The 16,841-nt window shown below is 38.2% G+C and overlaps 1 protein-coding gene across 14 annotated transcripts in view; it reads left to right on the forward strand.

The window, feature by feature from the left end:
• The window catches only part of Setd5 (SET domain containing 5), an 86,807-nt gene that overhangs the window by 27,302 nt on the left and 42,664 nt on the right, over nucleotides 1-16,841 (forward strand). For 2 of the 14 annotated variants that reach the window (XM_051155039.1, XM_051155040.1), the window contains 6 exons: nucleotides 7,891-8,077; nucleotides 13,070-13,175; nucleotides 13,502-13,710; nucleotides 14,049-14,107; nucleotides 14,723-14,901; nucleotides 15,807-15,845. In XM_051155039.1, the coding sequence (XP_051010996.1) occupies nucleotides 8,007-8,077; nucleotides 13,070-13,175; nucleotides 13,502-13,710; nucleotides 14,049-14,107; nucleotides 14,723-14,901; nucleotides 15,807-15,845 (663 nt within the window). In that variant the 5' untranslated portion in view covers nucleotides 7,891-8,006. The other 12 variants (XM_051155036.1, XM_051155049.1, XM_051155038.1 and 9 more) reach the window with 12 other exon arrangements.

Consider the following 16,841-nt stretch of genomic DNA (forward strand, 5'->3'; position numbering starts at 1 on the left):
TGTTTATGAAGTCATCAAGCTAAATTGTGGGCTGCATCACAAATTTTCTAGCTCTTTATGTAACCATTCCTAGTCTTTTTCCTCTTGGGATATTTGGGTTTTGGCTAGAAATGGATAAGCATATAATTCAGATGGTACATGAGTTCTGCAGAATGCTGATTATCTAGATAAAGCCTGCATTTCGAACTGTTCTGTGATGTGGGGGTGGGTGGCTCTTTTATTTGTTGGTTTGGTTTGATTTTGTTTTTTCAAGACAGGATTTCTCTGTGTAGCCTTAGCTGTCCTGGACTTGCTTTGCACACCAGGCTGGCCTCAAAGGCACATAGATCCACCTGCCTCTGCCTCCCTGAGTGCTGGGATTATAGGCATGCACCACAACAGCAGGCTCTGATTTGTTGTTGTTGTTGTTGTTGTTGTTGTTGTTGTTGTTGTGTGATTAAAACAAAAATAGGCATTGTTGAGGGTGAAAATCATTTTAAAATCCTAATAAATTTTCCCACTCCTTTTTAAAAAATTTTACAATCGTAAGAAAAAAGTGATTTAAGGAAAAAAATTCAACTTACATGTACAGCATTTTAGATAACCAGATAGAAAGAATAAGTCATAAAATTACCATTTTTCCTCTAACCCTTTTACAGTTTTTATGGAGATAACTTTTTAATATAGAAATAGGGTCTCCTATATCCCAAATTTGCCCACAGTTTATTATATGTAGTCCAGAATAACATTGAACTTCTTATCTTTTCTTTTTTGGTTTTTCAAGACAGAGTTTCTTTGTTTTAGCCATGACTGTCCTGGACTCGCTTTGTAGACCAGCCAGGCTGGCCTCCAACTCACAGTGATCCACCAGCCTCTGCCTCCCAAGTGGGATTAAAGGTGTGCTCCACCACTGCCTAAACAACATCGACTGTCTAATAATTCTTCTACCTGTACCTCCCAAGTGCTGAGTTGTACTGTGCCTGTAGCACTACACCAAGTTTGTGCCAGGTGAGGGATAGAACCTAGGGCTATGTGGTGCCAGGCAACTACCCCACCAAATTACATCCCAGTCCCTTCTTGTAAAAATGTTTTCCCTTCTTAACTGAGTTAAATTACTCACTCATTAACTAACTGAGGATTTTTCAGAGCTGTACTGTACATGCTAATTTTTATTATGTAATCACATAATACAGGATTGAACATAATGCTTTTAGGGTATATATATTTTAGACACCTGAGCTTTTAGTTAGGTTCCAGCTTAAGGATTGTTGTTTTAAAAAGAAATTTGGTTTGTGACTTCTAGCTAGGTGGAGTTCACTAACCTATGTTCTTTAACAAAGTGATAAACAATACTATATATGAAAAATACCTGGTACCTAAACTGAAAAAGAAAATTGGGCCTAGGATGACAATCTAGGGAAGATTTTAAAATTGAGTGTGTATTTAAGTTGGAGTCTAAGTTAACTGATTATAATCTTTTTGTTGCTGTTTTGTTTTGTTTAGTTTTGTTTTGATTCCCCCTTGCCCCCCACGACAGAGTCTCTTTGTGTTAGTCTTGACTGTCCTGGACTCACTTTTGTAAACCAGGCTGGCTTCGAACTCACAGTGATCCACCTGCCTCTGGCACCTGAATGCTAGGATTAAAGGCATGTGCCATCAAGCCTGGCCTGATTATAACCTTTAACTCTAGTAAAATCTGAAGTCATGTTGTTAATATTGCTGCCCCTTAGAAAAGTGGGCCCTGGGAATAACATTGCAAAGATGCATTGTTCGCTTTTATCTTGGGCCTAAGCAAGAGTAAAATTTTTTTATCTACTAGATGACATTATTTTATGTACTGAGTTCCATGTAATTTCAGAAATACAAATTATACCTCTTTGGTCTTAGATTAGTCTAAATATTTATCTTTACTTTTGTGACTCACAATTGGTTACCAGATTTCATGTCAGTTTTCATACTTCAAGAGGCTATTGCATTCCAGGTTTTTCTTAGGAGTCTGAGGAAAATAGATATGCATTTTTACTGGAAAGGTCTTATTGTTAATTCTATTCAAAGTAAAAAAAATGTTTGTGATGTTTCATTTTTAAATTTAATTTTAAGTGGTAGATAGATATTGTAAACCCAAATGAATTAAAAGGAAGAGGAGGAAGACAAAGGGGCATTCTGTGAAAAGAGCTTGGGGTGTGTGGGGCAGGGATATTCCCTTTATTTTATCAGAGACTGAAATTGAAGCTATTTGACATTCCTGTGGCTTATGAGGAGCTGATCAGAGATTTCTTCTTGGCTGAGTTGCTGTCTGCAAAGGCTGCTAACAATCTCTTGTCTGGCAGCAGATCTTGTTCATCAGGATTGCATCATCTCTGGGAGAGTGGCCAAGGTCCACAGCCTCAGTACAAAGACTGTCTGAAGCATTCGAGGCCTGTTCTCTTTCTGAAGCCGCCACTCCTCTTCCTGCCAGTCCTCTTCACAGGATTGCTAAAGCAGACTTGTTCTGCATTTCTTTCATTGGATTGGCTATTTATTGGACTCTTGTCTCCCAGCTGCTTCCGCCTCACCTGTCTCTAGACCTCTGAAAAGTCTAGAAACTACATGTAAATGGTAACTTTAAAAAAGAGTACTCAGGATCAGAACACAAGCTGGATTTGTTTGTGAATACAGTATTCTGTAGATCTGGTGGATTGTTAATTGATTGGGAGAATGAAACTGCATTTTTACTTTGCTCTTACTTTCTGCTGAACACTTGACTTACTTTGTTTCTTCTCTTTACTGTCATCTTCATACCTTTCACTTTTTAATTCTTGAGTGCGCTTTTGAAACTATTTTTCAAACGAATAGTTTTTCTAGATTTTTTAAAATTGGAAATCCACACAAAAAAGCATGAAGGTGAAGTGCGTGCCCTTCAATGGCTAGTGACTCTTGAACAGCTCTCTTTCCATGTCTATGACCTAGTAATGTGTCAGGTGTGGAGAGCTCATTTTGGCCAATACTATAGTCGACTTTGTGGGGAAAACACTGAAATACTCATTACCTCCTCCCTTTCTTCCTTCTAATTTCTCCAAATCTTTAAGGTTACCTGTTTTCCTTTCCTTTTGAGGATATAGATAATTGATGGAATTGACCACAGGTGAACCAATACCACAACACCACCCTTCGACACCCTGCTTTGTCAGGAATGGATGATGAAGAAGAAAGAAGTCATAATTTAATGTTTTGCTAGACCCCTGTCCAGAGTAAACCTGCTTTTTGATGAAAAGAGGTCTATGCCAGATGTGGTGGCATATGCCTATAGTAGCACTTGGGAGATTGAGCCAAGAGCATGCAAGTTCAAGGCTGATTTGGGCTACAGAGACTGTTTTCTAAAAAAAGAAAGAAAGGTTGCTGAGTTTGGCAATAGTTGGTGAAGAAACCACAAGGAAAGGGGCGGAGGAGGGAAAATCTTTGAGAATCCCTTGGGAAACAGTTTTGGCTTGGAAAGAAGAGGACAGCCTGTAATTCTGTATCTCATCGCCTAGAAAAATCAAGGCAGTTTTCTTCCTGCTCTTATTTTGTGCACAGTGGGCCTGTGCAGGTTAAAGGGTTAAATATAATGCTAAATGGAAAGTAAGGAGATTAACAAGGCAGTCCAGAAATAAAATTATTAATCTGAAGGATTCTACTTTGCACTTTATGAATACATGTTTCCCTCATGTACTAGCTTGTGTCTCAGCCCTTTCTAGCTTTTCAATTATTCCTATCTGGAGACAGTTCTTACACTCTTTCCAGTGACATCTCCAGACTGAGATTATTTTTGTTTTGTTTTTGTTTCTCGAGACAGGATTTCTCTGTAGCCTTGGCTGTCCTGGACTCCCTTTGTAGATCAGACTGGCCTCACAGAGATCCACCTGCCTCTGCCTCCTCTGTTGGGATTAAAGGCATGTGCCACCACGGCCAGCTCTGAGGTCAATTTAATAGTTACTCTAACTATAAGCTTGATAAACCAGAGTAAGTATCTGTTTTCTTACATGAGCTAAGTGTTACAATAATAAATTGTATGTAGATGAACTAGTAAAAGTTCCTTAACACTTATTTAGATAGCGACATCACTTTTTATCCTTTTTCAGGGAAGGAACTATATAAAGAGACTTGTATTATCAGAATTTGAATTCAGAAATCTCATCATAGGGGCTGGGGAGATGGCCTGGCTGTTATTCCTGAGTTCAGTTCCCAGCACCCACAACTGTATGAAAACTAGCCCCATGGGATCTGATGCCCTCTTCTGGTGTGCAGATGTATATATAGACAAAACAGCCATAGACATAAATAAATGAAAAGTAGAAACCTCATTATGAAAAAATGATTTAGAACAATATGGTCAACCTGGCCTGTTTCAATTTACTTTATTAGAACAGTAGCAGTAGTACAGTTATATAAAACTAGACAGGAAAAAGAATTTATGATGAAAAATTAATAGGTTATCCCCCACCTGGGTTTCTCTGAGTAGTCCTGGCTGTCCTGGACTCCTTTGTAGACCAGGTGGCCTCGAATTTACAGAGATCCTCCTGCCTCTGCCTCCCTGAGTCTTGGGATTAAATGTGTGCACCACCATGCCCAGCTAATAAACTGATTTTGTAATGTTTCTTAAAGCTGTTAGCAACTGTCCAGGAAGCTAGTGTAATCTCACCACTACATAGTAACACAGTGTCATTATCTAGTCAGGCTGTCCCCTCTTGATCCTTCTGCTTTGATTTGTTGAGTGCTAGGATTACTGGATGTGTGTCACCACGCCCAGCTATTGTGTGAGGATTTTATTAGGCAATGTAGAAATAATTTATTCATTCTTGAAAGGAAATATTACTTGAAGTATCTTTTCCTTTTTTTCTTTGTAGTATATCTTTTTTCAAGTTATCAGAGGGAAAAAAATGAGCTATCAGCCTAGGTATGAGTGTCTATAGGTGGTTGGTTGGATGGATAATATTTATTTATTGATTGATTGATTGGTTTTTGGGTTTGTTTGTTTGTTTTTTTTCCCAACACAGGGTTTCTGTGTGTAGCCTTGGCTGTCTTGAACTCACTTTGTAGACCAGGCTGGCCTCAAATTTACAGAGATCCACCTGCCTCTGCCTCCTGAGTGCTGGGATTAGAGGCATGCGCCACCACTCCTGGCTAGTAATATTTATTTTTATAAATATATGTTAGTGGTGGCTATAGCAAAGGATTGTTAATAGTATTGAGTCATTTCTTCTTTTCAAAAGCCTTTCTGAAATAGAACACATGATTTGGATTCTTTTTAGTAGTCATAGGTTATGGTCATCAGACAGATTTCTGGTGGTTATCTGCTTCTCTTAATGCAGATTGTCTAACTAAAATTAGAGGGAGTATCCTTTAGTATATCCTTTGGTTTTATTTGTAGGTGGTCTCTTTATTTTGTCATTTGTAGATTATATGTCATTTTTCCAATTGCTTGAATGTTCTTTGAGAATTCTTATTTAGCTACTTGACCGAAGAGGGGAGGCAGAGGACGGGGTTCGTGGATATTTATTTTCAAGTTGATCCAAAAACAGCAACTGGATTAATCACATCTATCATGAATTATGACAAGTCCATAAGATTTTATTTGCATTTTAGTTTTAGTCTAACAGTGTCACCTTGAGCTGGATGAGTTTGAAGAGGCCCAGGTCCTACAGAAAGCCGCTTTAGTTTGTAGTTGTGATAGCTTTCTCAATTAATGGTATAAAAGGAGAATACCTTTTTAATCTATGTCATTTATCAAAATAGAATTCACATGTCTCAAATCAATAACTATTTAAAATCTTCATTAATTCCTGGATTGATTTAGTCATTATCATATACTTTTCATTTTATTTAGCTTTTTTTTTTTTTTTTTTTTTTTTTTTCCTTTTTTCCTTTTTTCTATTTTTCTTCCGAAACAGGGTTTCACCGTGTAGCCCTGTCTGTCTTTCTGTCCTGGAACTCAAAAGTGTAGACCAGGCTGGCCTCAAACTAAGAGATCACCTGTTGGGATCCCCTACTGAGTGCTGGAATTAAAAAATATGCACTACCACCTGGCTGATAATTTTTGACTTTCTACTGTTTTATAAATTAATTTACCAGTCACGAGAGCCTGGATCTTTGATGTTAAATTGACTTCTAAACACTAACATAAAATGCTTCTTGTTTCATCCTTTTAGTGGCGATTTTTACGTTACTATGAAACCACTGGTGTGAATCATGCAGATTTTGCTTTTTACCTCCAAATGCCTTATTCTGCTTCCCCTGCCATTTACTATTTAGTGAATTTTTTCTAAATAATACTAGTTTATGGTTATCAAATCAAAGCGTCTTCTTTTTTTAATGCAAAAAAACCTCTAGTCATTGTCATGAAATGTTTAGGATTTTTAGGCTGTCTTTCAGAAGAGAGAAAAAGCACAGAGATACAGTCTTTTAAAGCAGTTATTAAGTAAGTCACAGCAAAATTGAACAGGAGTTCAACTTTTTGTATATCTTCTGTACCCACACATGCTTAGCTGTCTCCACAGCCCCTTTGTTTTTATGTTCTCATTTATGTCAGTGTATATTGCTGCAGAAATGTCGGGGTTTTTTTTTTTTTTTTTTTTTTTTGATAATTACATCTTCTTCAACACTAGTTAATATTTAAAAGAAGTCAGAGAGGGGCTGGAGAAATGGCTCAGTAGTTAAAAACAGTGGCTATCTTCTAGAGGACAGTGGATTCAATATCTAGCACCCACATATTTCACAACTGTCTAAAACTCTAGTTTAAGGGGATCCAACGCCCTCTTCTGGTCCCCGTGGGCATTGCATGCATTTGTATTTAGTGTAAAGATATGTAGGTGAAACATCCAATACACATAAGTATATTTTTAACAAAACAAGTCAGAGCATAAGAAATGGCTATCTGATTGACTATAAACAAATAATATATGTCTTCTACCAGGTTTACTTTAGAAGGAATAACCGAGTGCTGGTAAAGCTATGTATATTGATTGCCTGGAAGAAGTTAAAATAAAACTATTAAGAAGTGAATTAGAATACTTCTGATAACCATCCAAAATCATAAAGTTTGTTTGATATCCTAGACTACTGGAAAACTCTTGTCTGCTGGCCAGGTAAAGAATGAGGAGCATGGGCTTGTTAGTGAGCCAGTCAGACCAGTGTTTTCACTTTGGTAGAAATCATTAAAATGGAAATTTTAAAGTAAGCATGACTCTTTGTGTGTGTGTGTGTGTGTGTGTGTGTGTGTGTGTGTGTGTGTGTGTGTGTGTGTGTTTCTCTCTGTGGAGCCTTGACTGTTCTGAACTTGCTTTGTAGACCAGGCTGGCCTTGAACTCATAGCAATCTGCCTGCCTGTGCCTCCCGAGTGCTGGGATTAAAGGCAGCTTTAAGCATGACTTTTACTTACTTCCTTTGTAGAACATTAGTAAATTAGTTTACATAGTAAACCTAGATTTATTCTTTAAAACCTTATTCAAGGAGCTAGAGAGATGGAACAAGTGGGTAAATAACACTTGTACAAATTTGAGGACCTGAGTTCAAATCTCTAGCATCCATGTAAAAGACAGGAGGATGTGACTTCATATGCTTCTACCCAGTATTAGTGGGCATAGAGGCAAGTGGAGTCTACAAGTTAGCTGGCCAGCCAGCTAACCCAGCCAAAATGCTGATTTTGCAGTTCAGTGAGAGACCCTGTCTTAAGAAAATTAAGATTTGAGAGCTATAGAGGAAAACATTTGGAATCCTGTGGTTTCCATGTACATACACAGTACATTCAAGCATACACACTTGACATGCATATAATATGCACAGGCACTGCAAACACAAAATATCTTAATTCAAACAGTAGAAAAACACCCTATAGTATTTAAGATACATTTTTAAAATTGTCTGGTCAATGGTTATTTTCCTTTTCTGTGCCAGGATTCCTCATGTCCGTAACATGTTGGCTGAGACTCTGCAGCTCACCCCCACTCTCTGAGTGGTCAGTCTCCATTAATTGGACTCCGTGATTTCCACCTTCTGCTGTCTTGGACGTCATGAGCATTGCAATCCCTCTGGGAGTCACCACACCAGATACATCCTACTCAGATATGGCTGCTGGATCAGAGTAAGTGCTATTTCCTAGATAATAGGATTTCTACAAGTTTGTATGAAGATGGATTTCTTCTGGGCAGTTCATAAGCTATATGTAATATTTTCTTAAAACCTATCCCACTTCAGAAAACATTAGGCTTTCCCTTCCCCATCTCTAGCTGGAGAGGCGAAGGAATTGGAAGGGGGCGGGGAAAAGAAGCTTTTAAGGAGGGATTTCTGGGTAAATAATAAATAGAATCAAAATTGCAAAGTAGGGGTTACATTTTTTTCTTTGTTTTAAGGGTGGGGAATATTTAAATGAAGTAGGTGTTACCACCTCCTTCTAAAGAATTAATGATTATTCTGATGAAGAGAGAAAGGTTTTCTTTCCAATTAATTTTCTTTGAAGGCCTCTTCCTATGTACTTGTCATTATTTTAGAGTAAGGGGGCTGAAACATTATATGGGCAGACTGCTTAACCAGCTCACTCTGGGGTAGAAGACATGGAGAGCTGTATCATCTGTTTTTACAATATTCGTTGCCTAGAAAGAGGACCTTCAAAGTCAGTGGTACCAAACTTGTTTTTCAGCTAAGAGCAGCATTAGGAATTCAGAATTTGTCGAAAAGTCCAATCCCTAAAATAGACTCAGTTCTTTGAAGAATTTAAATGCCATATGACAATGAAGGTAGGCCTTCATTATACAATTTTATATATTATTCAGTTTAAAATTTTTTAGCCTTTTGTATCCCTTCTCTTTTAAGTTGTCCAAGATTGCCCCCGCTCACAGATTCCCCCCTTTTGTCCTTTTACCTCCCTTGTACCCAATCTTCCTTGCTTACAGAAAGGAAGTGGAAGCCCCCTACCTTTCAAGACGAAGTGGCACTACAGCAGGATGTGACAGTCCAGCGAAAGAGACCCAAGGGGCCTAGGGGGCAGCACACCCCCAGAAGCCAAGTCTATCCCAGGCAGGACCAGGGATTAGGGTCTGGGCTGGAAAAACCCTGGTGTTTTGAATATGTTCAGGTCCAGTTCAGACTCTTGATCCCACAGCCACTTCTTGAGTGAGGTGGGTGTTGCTCTAATTCCCGTTTCTCTTGCCATTTTCAGTCCCTGGGAATTCTTTCCCCTTCAGCAAAGCAAAGCAGCTGTTCCAGAATTCTGGGTTGAATGGCGTCCCTTGTTAATAGTGATTTTCTTTAAACTGAGGATATTATTAAGGAGCATGTATATTTCTCCATAGAGCTACCTACTGTTGACTGTTTATTGGGTTCCTTAAAGATGAAGACATGAAACTACCCTAGGAAATAATATATGGTATTCCGGGGTAGTCTGGAATCAAAAGTTGTGGGGTTTTTTCTTTTTCTTTTTTCTTTTTTCTTTTTTCTTTTTTCTTTTCTTTTCTTTTTTTTTTTTTTTTTTTTTTTTTTTTTTTTTTTTTTTTTTTTTTTTTTTTTTGTTTGTTTTTTTTTTTTTTAAAGCTTATTCCCATAAAACAATGGGAGGGGGAGGACATAGGAAAGACTAGTTGTCTTTAGCTGTAGAGGGTTTTTTTGTTTTGTTTTTTGGTTTTTGTTGTTGTTGTTTGTGGTTTTTTTGTTTTGGTTTTTGTGGTTTTGTTTTTGCATGCCAAAAAGATTTAGCTATATACTATTAGCTGAGACTTTAATTGTGTAGCTCTTACCCAAAATACAGTACTTAAAAGTCTTTCTGTGTTATTGGATACCCAGCTCAATTGTATAGTGGTTATAGGTCTTTATAAAGTCAGATAATAACCTAATGCAATGTTAACAAACAACATATAAGTAGATAGCATTAATATTTATGAGAAACAAAGAGGTTAAATAAGTAAGTTTAGAATTGATAGGTAAGGAAAAGACCCAAAGCAGTTTAAATTATTAATTCTCTCAAAGTAACTGCATACATGTTCTGGAGAATCAAGAAGAAATGCAAGAGTGAAAGTCACCTCGTCTGTACTATGACTGTAGTGCTGTGTCCTAGGACTTTCTAAGCTTTCTCATTCTGTGTCTTCAGACAAACTTCTGATACTGTGGTCACAACCAACTCTTCATTTCTTGTTGCATAGTTTTACAAAGGGCATTGATGTCAATCATTTAGCTTATGTACTAGTCTGCTATTAATTGTTAATGATACTTGTCCTTACTCCATCATGCCTAACCATTATTCTAAACAGTTTTAGGTTAAATGTGGTATTAAGGGCAACATAATTTAACCAAAAAAGACATCTATACCTTCACCTCATGGGATTTTTTTTTTTTTAAACTCTTGATTGTAGCAGTTGACATTCTACAATACACACACACTTACTTGTAGGAAAACTTGTAGATATATCAACAACAAAAGATCTTTTGCATCTCTTGCATGACCAAATTTCAGTTACTTTCTAAGAGGTAGCGTAGTAGCAGGCTGCATACTGCTCATTGAGCATGATTGATGGAATATATTGTTGTGAGCCCGGTTTCTCTGTGTATGCCCAATGTTACAACATTTTAGTCACAGGAGAAAAAAAATAAATATATTTGCGTTTAGTAGGTGTCTAATAAAGACATGCAATCCTTAATAATCCTTTTGTGTGTGTGTGTGTGTGTGTGTGTGTGTGTGTGTGTGTGTGTGTGTGTTGTTTCTTGTGGTCCTGAGGCTTGAACCCAGGTCCTCAAACAGACTGAGCTACATCCCTAGATCCTATATTATAAAATGTTAACCTATATTTTAAAATACACCTAAAAATCAGTGTGTATGTCAGTGTGTAAATTATTTAATCCCTAAGCAATGTAGACATTGTAAAGTTTCCTCATTAAAGATGTGGGTTTAAATTTTAGACTAGGCATGCATAGCAATATTTTAAATGGCTGTGCTTGACTACATACTACTGAACAGTAGGATGGCCTGTTAACCTCCACAATATACGTTTTATTTTTATTCCGTAGACTTGCACATGAAGTGCATATTTGGAGATGGGTAAGATATAACCAACATAGCTCCATCTCCATGGCCATCTTTTATTTCATGCAACTTTTTTTTTCCCTGTCCCACCAAAAAAAATTCATTTCTAATAAACAACTTTTCTTACTTCACCCCCATGTGTCTAATGGTATAAAATCTCCTACATAAAAATATGTGTAGCCCTTTGGATTACTTATGTAGTAACATACACAGTCAACAACAGTGTAAAATCCATTACTTTGTTTTAACTGTCCATCACAGAGACGAAATTCTGCCTTCATATTAATGCTTGTCTGCCTTTCATTTATGAAACCCTATCTGTTTTCTAATACTCAGCCAATTGCCTCAGTGACCCATGTTCAAATCATCCTTTTCTCAAGAATACTGACTTGCATTCTTGATATATTTCCCTCCCAGCCACCCCCACTGCCAGTTCCCATTTTGAAGACCCTGTCTTCACCTCATGCACCTCACTAACAGAGAATACTTTCCTCTAAGTTCCTCACCTAGAAATGACCTTTGCTGTTATTAATAAGGCCCCTTCTCACAATTGTGGATCATAAAACTAGGTGAGTTCGATACATATCTCAGAATCTTCTTTTATCCCTCACTTATTAGTTAATGTGCTACATTGAATTGCACGCTTTACTCCTGCTCGGTGTTGTGTATTTTGTATATCTTGAAGCAGGAAGGTGGTTATTTGAAGTACACTGAATTATTAGATTTGCTAAAACCCTTCAATCTCTGGAGTTTTATTAACAGTGATCCTTGGCATTGCTAATGGGTGAATCTTTGTTCTGATTAATACACATTACAGATAATCCATTTTCACCTCTGCCAAGTCATACAATTACATTCTTTAATCTTCAAAAGTCCATAAAATCTAACCAGGTAACAAAATTGAAGTAAACAGAGAAAAACCTATTTTATCCTTGGCTATGGATGCCTTTTTGTTAGCATATAAAGCGTATGTTAAACTTATAACCTTGAATGTATTCGGTTTTTAATATTTAAAAAAAAATATGTGGGCATTTTATTTTCTTCTCGTCCAGGATATAACAAAAAAACCAAAACTAACCCAAGCTTCTCAATGAGCCTGGTTAGGAAAGGCCTCAAAATATGGTTTACAGCTAGAATGCTCTCCTTGCTCTCAAGCAAGACATACTGGGAAAGAAAAAGGCTTTGGAGTCAGATATGTTTGTTTCAAATCCTGGCTCTGTTAGTATATGCATTTAGAAAAATCATGTGATCTCACCACCTCAGCTTCACATCCCTCTCTATAAGAAGGGGGTGCTGCTTACCATATTTAATAATTACAGTAATTGAGTGAATTAATATGTAGACCCAAGTAATAGGTGATTCATAATGGTAGCCACAGTTACTATTTAGTATAAAATAAATGTAACTCCCAAGTTCAGTTTTGATTATTTTGAAGCTCTGTTATTATCATGCAGCTGTTAAAACAATTGTGTCCTTGAATATGCTTGCATGTCCTTGGTGGATGAGAAATTCTAATATGTGAAAGGTATTTGGGGGTTCATCAAGATGAGAGGTGTGATAAATATAAGATGCCATTGTTTTTGCCTGTACTTTCTTCAGGGTATCCTGTCTTGGTAGTGAATGGAAGAGGGCCTGGTCCCTGGGGCAGTGCAGAAGGCACTTTCATCATCTCACTCACTGCAAATGTCATGTGAGGTTTCATGGAAGTATTAAGAGATCCAATTAAGAAGAATAGTTCTGAGTCTAAACCAGCCCAGAGTGGCTTCTCTAGGGGAAACTCCCCGCTCTGCTGGTACGTTTGTGTTTGTCATTAGGGACACCTTGTATCCCAGGTGCCTGCCTTGAGACATCTGCCTATACTGGCTTCATGTTACACACAAATCCACATTCAATAACACTATTATTTATAGGCTTAGTTATGTTAAACAGATTTTCACTAAGTTCTTTCTTATTCTAGTGGCTGGTGGTTGTGGAAAGAGAAGGGATTAGAATGGGAAGTGAACTGTTTGTTTAAGGGAAGAGTAGGTGTTATGCTATCATGCATTGCTTTTCGCCTTTGTGCAGCCCTGAATCTGTGGAGGCTAGTCCAGCAGTTAATGAGAAGAGCGTGTATTCCACTCATAATTATGGGACCACTCAGAGGCATGGGTGTCGAGGACTGCCTTATGCTGTGAGTATGCACTTGTTTCTCTCCAGAGCAGTGATCTTCCTGGAGTGTAACCCATTCTTACACATTGTGACTTTCTTGAAATGTTTATATGCAGCATGACGAAGTTGCCCCCTTTGCACTTCCCTGCCTCCAGCGGACGTCTAGCCCTGCATCATTGTTCTTGTTTTTATGTCCCAGTTGACCTTGGCATTTTGTTTTATCACTTTCCTGGTTGAAGCCAAAAAACGAAGGGTACTACTTTCTTCTTTCTTTCCATATGTACCATACTTTAGGGGAGAGAGGGGCCAGTGTTTGGACACTGTTGATTTAAAAAATCTTATTTTCAGGATCATAATTACGGAGCCCCTCCTCCTCCGACACCTCCTGCTTCTCCCCCTGTCCAGACGATCATCCCCCGTTCTGACCTGAATGGCCTGCCGTCGCCCGTAGAGGAACGCTGTGGAGACAGCCCGAACTCTGAAGGAGAGACTGTTCCTACCTGGTGTCCTTGTGGTCTTTCTCAGGATGGCTTCCTTCTCAACTGTGACAAGTGCAGGTAAGATCCTGTTCCATCTAAATTCAAACCTGGGTTGCTGGGATTAGGGTTTCTTATCAGTAGGGAAAAGCTCAAAGTATTCTTTCTTGTGTTTGTTAATGTAGATGATTCCTTAGTGCTCCTTGGCTCGAATTCTCTGCACTAGGTGAGAATTGCTGACAACAAGGAATGAGAGATTGGTGTTAAAGCTATTGAATTTGATATGAAATTTAATGTCCTGGAAACATTTGGTAGGTGGGAGGGAGGGGGTAGTATATGCAGAGATAACTTCTCCCATGTATGATGTGCTGTGTGCATGCTGATGGAAGGACTACTTTAAGTTTATTTTCCCTCTTTAGGGGAATGAGCAGGGGGAAGGTTATTAGACTTCATCGGCGGAAGCAGGACAACATATCAGGTAAGCAGAAGGTGGGTTAAACCCACATTTTGACTGTAAATATTTTGTGATTTAAATTTTTCCTATAGTACATAGCTATTTTCACATAAGGAAGTCCCCTCAAAGTAAATGTATAGCTCTATCTAGAAACATTTCTTGGACCTGTAACAGTCAAATTATTCTTTGTGAGTACCAAAAATAAATAAATTACTTTTTTTTTTTTTTTTAAGTTATCCATTTATAGTTACATACAGCAGTCTAGACACTACTTTGGATGGGGAAAATAGATGGAATAGAAAATAGAATAAATCTTAGCCGGGTGTGGTGGCGCATACCTTTAATCCCAGCACTCAGGAGGCAGAGGCAAGCATATCACTGGGAGTTTGAGGTCAGCCTGGTCTACAAAGGGAGTCCAAGACAGCTAAGGCTACACAGAGAAACCCTGTCTCAAAAAACAAACACACAAAATGAATAAATCTTAATGCCAACAACAACAACAACAAATCTTATTTTCAGAAGAAAGGTGGAATCTATGTAGATATAGATGTAGAGTTATAGTAGAAGTAATGACTTAACAGATAGGGCATACGGAAGGGGAGATGTTAGTGTCTCAAGTGTGTAATCGTCTTCCTTCAGGTGGGGATAGCAGTGCAACAGAAAGCTGGGATGAGGAGCTTTCTCCTTCCACTGTGTTGTACACAGCAACACAGCACACACCTACAAGCATCACCCTAACTGTTAGAAGAACCAAACCCAAGAAACGGAAAAAGAGTCCAGAAAAAGGTCGTGCAGCACCAAAAACGAAGAAGACCAAGGTACCTAGTATGAACACACCTGAAATAGCTCAAATTTTGACTTGAGCAAGAATACACTAAAATTCTTTGAAGAAATTTGATGCCAGTGTTTAACCACTTTCTTTTACTTTAAAAAACCAGCTGGTCTCTATTATGTACAAACAGACCAAACTCCTCTAACCTACCTTACCATCCCCACAGGCTCAGTTTCTTCTACTTCAGCTACCATCCCAGGTATGGAATGCCAGCACTACCTGCCGCAATCCCATATGAGATGCAGCCTCAAGGCTAGGCTTCCACTATGCTTACAGCATCTCCCTACTTCTTTGCCCCAAAGCAATCTGAAGCTCTTGTCTTGGTTACATGGCTGACCTCATGTCATTAGGCTGATTGACTGTCATTGTATCTAGGCAAAACAGCACTGAAAAATGAGAAAACATCTCTTGAATGGTCTAATTTTCCTTAGTGTCTTGGTCACTTTCCTATACTCTTAGAGGATCTCCAGAAGAAGACTTTTGGTGTTTTCAATTCTTTCTTCCCTATCACAACTTGGTTGCTCCTAGGTCACTTGCCCACCGTTTGTAAAAGGGATTGGTCTTTGTTTTCTTCTTAATTTCAAAACTGATAATCTGCAATTTAAGGATTATAATTACTTTCTGCTCAGTGTCGGGTTCGTATAGTGTTTAAGTGGTGCATGCTCTTACAGACTACACTAGTTGTCTAGCTCTGAGTACTGGGACTTGTGTCAGTGCTCACTAGCCTTTGAACTGTCCTTTTCCTTGACCATAGTTTGAGGTATACCATTGTATTTGTTACACAGAAAATGAGACAGCATAGAATACTGGTTAGTTTTAGTCTGGTGGGTATAACTATCGATCTTGGTACCAAGTTTTGTTTTGTTCTACTTGTTTTCCTCTTTGGGATAGGCATTTCGAGAGGGATCCCGGAAGTCCTTGCGGATGAAGGTAAGGGGTCACCTTCCTTGTGCTGTGTTTCACATTTGATCTTACATTTTGGTTGGCTTCTTTCCTGACATTAATGGTCTGGGAATCTTGGAGTCTGCTTTTCATGAGTTTGTAATTGTTACCATTCAGTTTTCATGGAGCTTTTTTCAAGTGGATTTTCTTGGCTATTTTACGAAATATTTTCACATTTCTGTTTCACTAGCTGCCTTTGTGATGGGGGACATTGGAGAGTTAGTCATGGTTTTTTAAACAGGACGAGGTTAGTGTGTTTTATTCTGGTGACTGGACTCAGCCTCAGGAGTGAGAATTTTCTGGTAATGAGCCAGGCTTTCTTGTAACCCTTCTTGACAGTATGTAGGCTTTGAATCACCGTTTGGAAATTGATAACTCGTTAGCAGGGAATTGGTGTTGTTAATATGAGGTAGTCTTACTGGAATAGCACCCTTTTTCTTGGCATGTACGTTTGGTGGAGATTTATGCAATGCAAGTTATCAAATAATGGCTGATGTGCGTGCATGTGTGTAATATGCTTTTTAGATATTGGCTGGATGTTGTTTGTCATAGTACTGGTTGGTTTTTAAAAGTTAATGGAAAGGACATTTGTTCGTATTTTCTTCTATCTTCTTTTACCTGTCCATGAATAAGCACAAATCTCCCAAAACTAGGATTCAAGAGCTTTTGAATTTAAGTTAAAAGTGTGGTTCTTCTAAGCATTCATATCCCTAAATCTCTTAAAGTTGACCATTATATAAGTAGTAATTAGGAGAGACTTGAGTTAAGAGAAACTTACCAGGATTACTTTATGTGTGTTTGGAGAACCAGTTGATGATGCTATCCGTGGTGTCAAGTGACATTTTGCCTGAAATTTGAAAGTCTGACTTCTTGTGTAGATAGGAGACAGCTTCACAACTACTGAGCTTCGGAGGCCTGAGCTGTGTTGTGGAACATGTTATAAGCATTATTTCTTTAATGAGATAGATCTGCAAGTAGCCAAAT

Source organism: Acomys russatus, chromosome 13, assembly GCF_903995435.1.
Source record: "Acomys russatus chromosome 13, mAcoRus1.1, whole genome shotgun sequence".
Taxonomy (NCBI): Eukaryota; Metazoa; Chordata; class Mammalia; order Rodentia; family Muridae; genus Acomys; species Acomys russatus.